At 32.1% G+C, this 2,296-nt stretch overlaps 1 protein-coding gene across 1 annotated transcript; it reads left to right on the top strand.

Annotated features, from left to right (window-relative positions):
- The first annotated feature begins 240 nt into the window (after nucleotides 1–240).
- On the top strand, nucleotides 241–1,587 carry LOC110773522 (uncharacterized). The gene has a single exon (XM_021978050.2). The coding sequence runs from the start codon at nucleotides 241–243 to the stop codon at nucleotides 1,585–1,587; it is 1,347 nt and encodes a 448-aa protein (XP_021833742.2).
- The last annotated feature ends 709 nt before the right edge of the window (nucleotides 1,588–2,296 follow it).

Raw genomic sequence — 2,296 nt, 5'->3', positions numbered from 1 at the left:
GGAACATGGCTTGAAATGCAAACTAAGTTTTTCAAAAAGTTTTTTTCAAATCAAAAGACAAATTCTTTGAAAAGACAAATGACCACATTTGCCCAAAATGAATTTGAGTCTTTACCTCAAGCTTGGGAAAGGTACAAAGATTTATTAATGTCATGCCCACATCACGGTTTTGAAATATGGAGAATTGTTGGTTATTTTTATGATGGATTATTGCCTAAAGATAGACAATTTATTGAGATAATGTGTAATGGAAATTTCATGAATAAAGATCCTGATGATGCATTTGATTTCATTGATGAAATCACAGAAAAATCTCAAAATTGGACACCTTCCGAAAGTTCTCACATCATTGTCCAAAAGACCAAAGTTTCTGCCAACGCTTCTGGTAACGGTATTGATCGGCTTAAAGAGGAAGATGGTCTTAAAGCTCAAATAGCAAAAATAGCTAGGGAAGTTGAAACTTTGAACTCTAAACTGCTACATGGAATTAATTCAGTTTCAAGCGAAGAAAAATTTAATATTTGTGAAATTTGCGAGGTCATAGGACATGCAACAAAAGAGTGTCCAACACTCCCAGTTTTCAGAAACATGTTGCATGATCACGCAAACTACATAAATCAATTCAAAAAATCTTCATTGTCACCTTTTTCTGAAACTTATAACCCACAATGGAAAAATCATCCAAATTTTAGTTGGAAAAATAATTTTAATGATAATGTCCCAAAAAAGGAGCCTAATTTTTCTTCTTATTCTCCACAGATGCAAGGACAATCTTCACAATTACAAAGTTTGGAAGGTGTGTTGAAGCAATTCATGCAGAGGCAGAATGCTACTAACAAAAGAACTGCACAAGAAATTGGTGAGATTAAGAATATTCTTTCGAAACTAACTTCTGCATTATCAGTTGATGAGGAAGGCAAGTTTCCTGCTCAAACTCAACCTAATCTTGTTGGACAATTTGAGGTAAACATTCCTTCAAATTCATTCTCTTTGCCTGATAATAAGCATGATCAAGTTAAAGTTGTCACTACTCCGCAAAGTAGAAGAATAATTGGGCTAGAAAATTCAACAAATGTTGAAAAAGAAAAGAATTTTGAAATACCAAAGAATAGTGAAGATAATATTAAAGAAAATAATTATGGAATTTTGAAATATCCTTCTTCTGTCCCTTTTCCACAAGCACTTAAGGCAGTTAAGAAAGACTTAAATTCTGAAATTTTGGAGGTTTTTAAACAAGTGAAAATCAATATCCCTCTTTTGGATACTATCAAACAAATTCCTTCATATGCAAAATTTTTAAAGGATTTATGCACTGTAAAAAGAAAGCACAATGTTCAAAAGACTGCATTTTTAACTGAAAATGTAAGTGCAATTATTCAAACTAATACTCCACCCAAGTATAAAGATCCAGGTTGTCCCACAATTTCATGTGTTGTTGGGAATTTTTATGTTGAGCATGCTTTATTAGATTTGGGTGCTAGTGTAAATTTGATGCTTTACTCGGTTTATAAGCAATTGGGTCTTGGTGAATTAAAACCCACCTCTGTAACATTGCAATTGGCTGATCGTTCAGTAAAAATTCCATGAGGTATGGTGGAAGATGTGCTGGTTCAGGTAGACAAATTCTATTTTCCTGTTGATTTTATAGTTTTGGATACTCAACCAGTTGCGTATTCTAGTTCTCAAATTCCTATTATTCTTGGAAGACCTTTCCTTGCTACAGCTAATGCTCATATTAATTGCAGGAATGGACTTATGCAACTATCATTTGGGAACATGACATTAGAGCTCAACATATTCAACATACGCAAGCAGCCTGGAAGCGAAGAAAATTACGAAGAAGTTGACATGATTGATACAATTGTTCAAGATTGTTTTGATTCTTCTTGTTTTTCTGATTCTTTGCAAACTTGTTTAGTCAATGAAGATTATGATTTTGCACAAAACTCTAAAGTAAATTATAATTTTTCTTTGTTGGATTCTGCACAGGTACAAGAAGAAAACGGGTGGATACCAGAATTTGAAGGTGGATAAGAACTTAAAGATGCGTCTGGAACACCTGGTGCAAAAATTCCAAATGTTCTTTTAATTTCTTGCACAAATTTTTAGTTACTTATTTATTTATTTTTGGTGGTTTTAATTAAAAGATTGTATGGTTTGTTTAATTCAACTTCTATTGCTAGTGGAATTTTATTTATTTTATTTTATTTTATTTCCCTTTCAACTTTTCTTTATGACATTGTTTGATCTTAAATCTCCATTATTCATAAACAGTGTTTCATATAAGAAATTTGAT

This window comes from Prunus avium, chromosome 3 (genome assembly GCF_965620075.1).
Source record: "Prunus avium chromosome 3, drPruAviu1.hap1.1, whole genome shotgun sequence".
In the NCBI taxonomy this organism is placed as follows: domain Eukaryota; kingdom Viridiplantae; phylum Streptophyta; class Magnoliopsida; order Rosales; family Rosaceae; genus Prunus; species Prunus avium.
The sequence above is the reverse complement of the archived record's forward strand: the minus strand, read 5'-3'. Positions and strand labels throughout refer to the sequence as shown.

Excerpts from the sequence above, each read along its gene's own strand:
- LOC110773522 (XM_021978050.2), top strand. The coding sequence starts at position 241 with ATGTGTAATGGAAATTTCATGAATAAAGATCCTGATGATGCATTTGAT.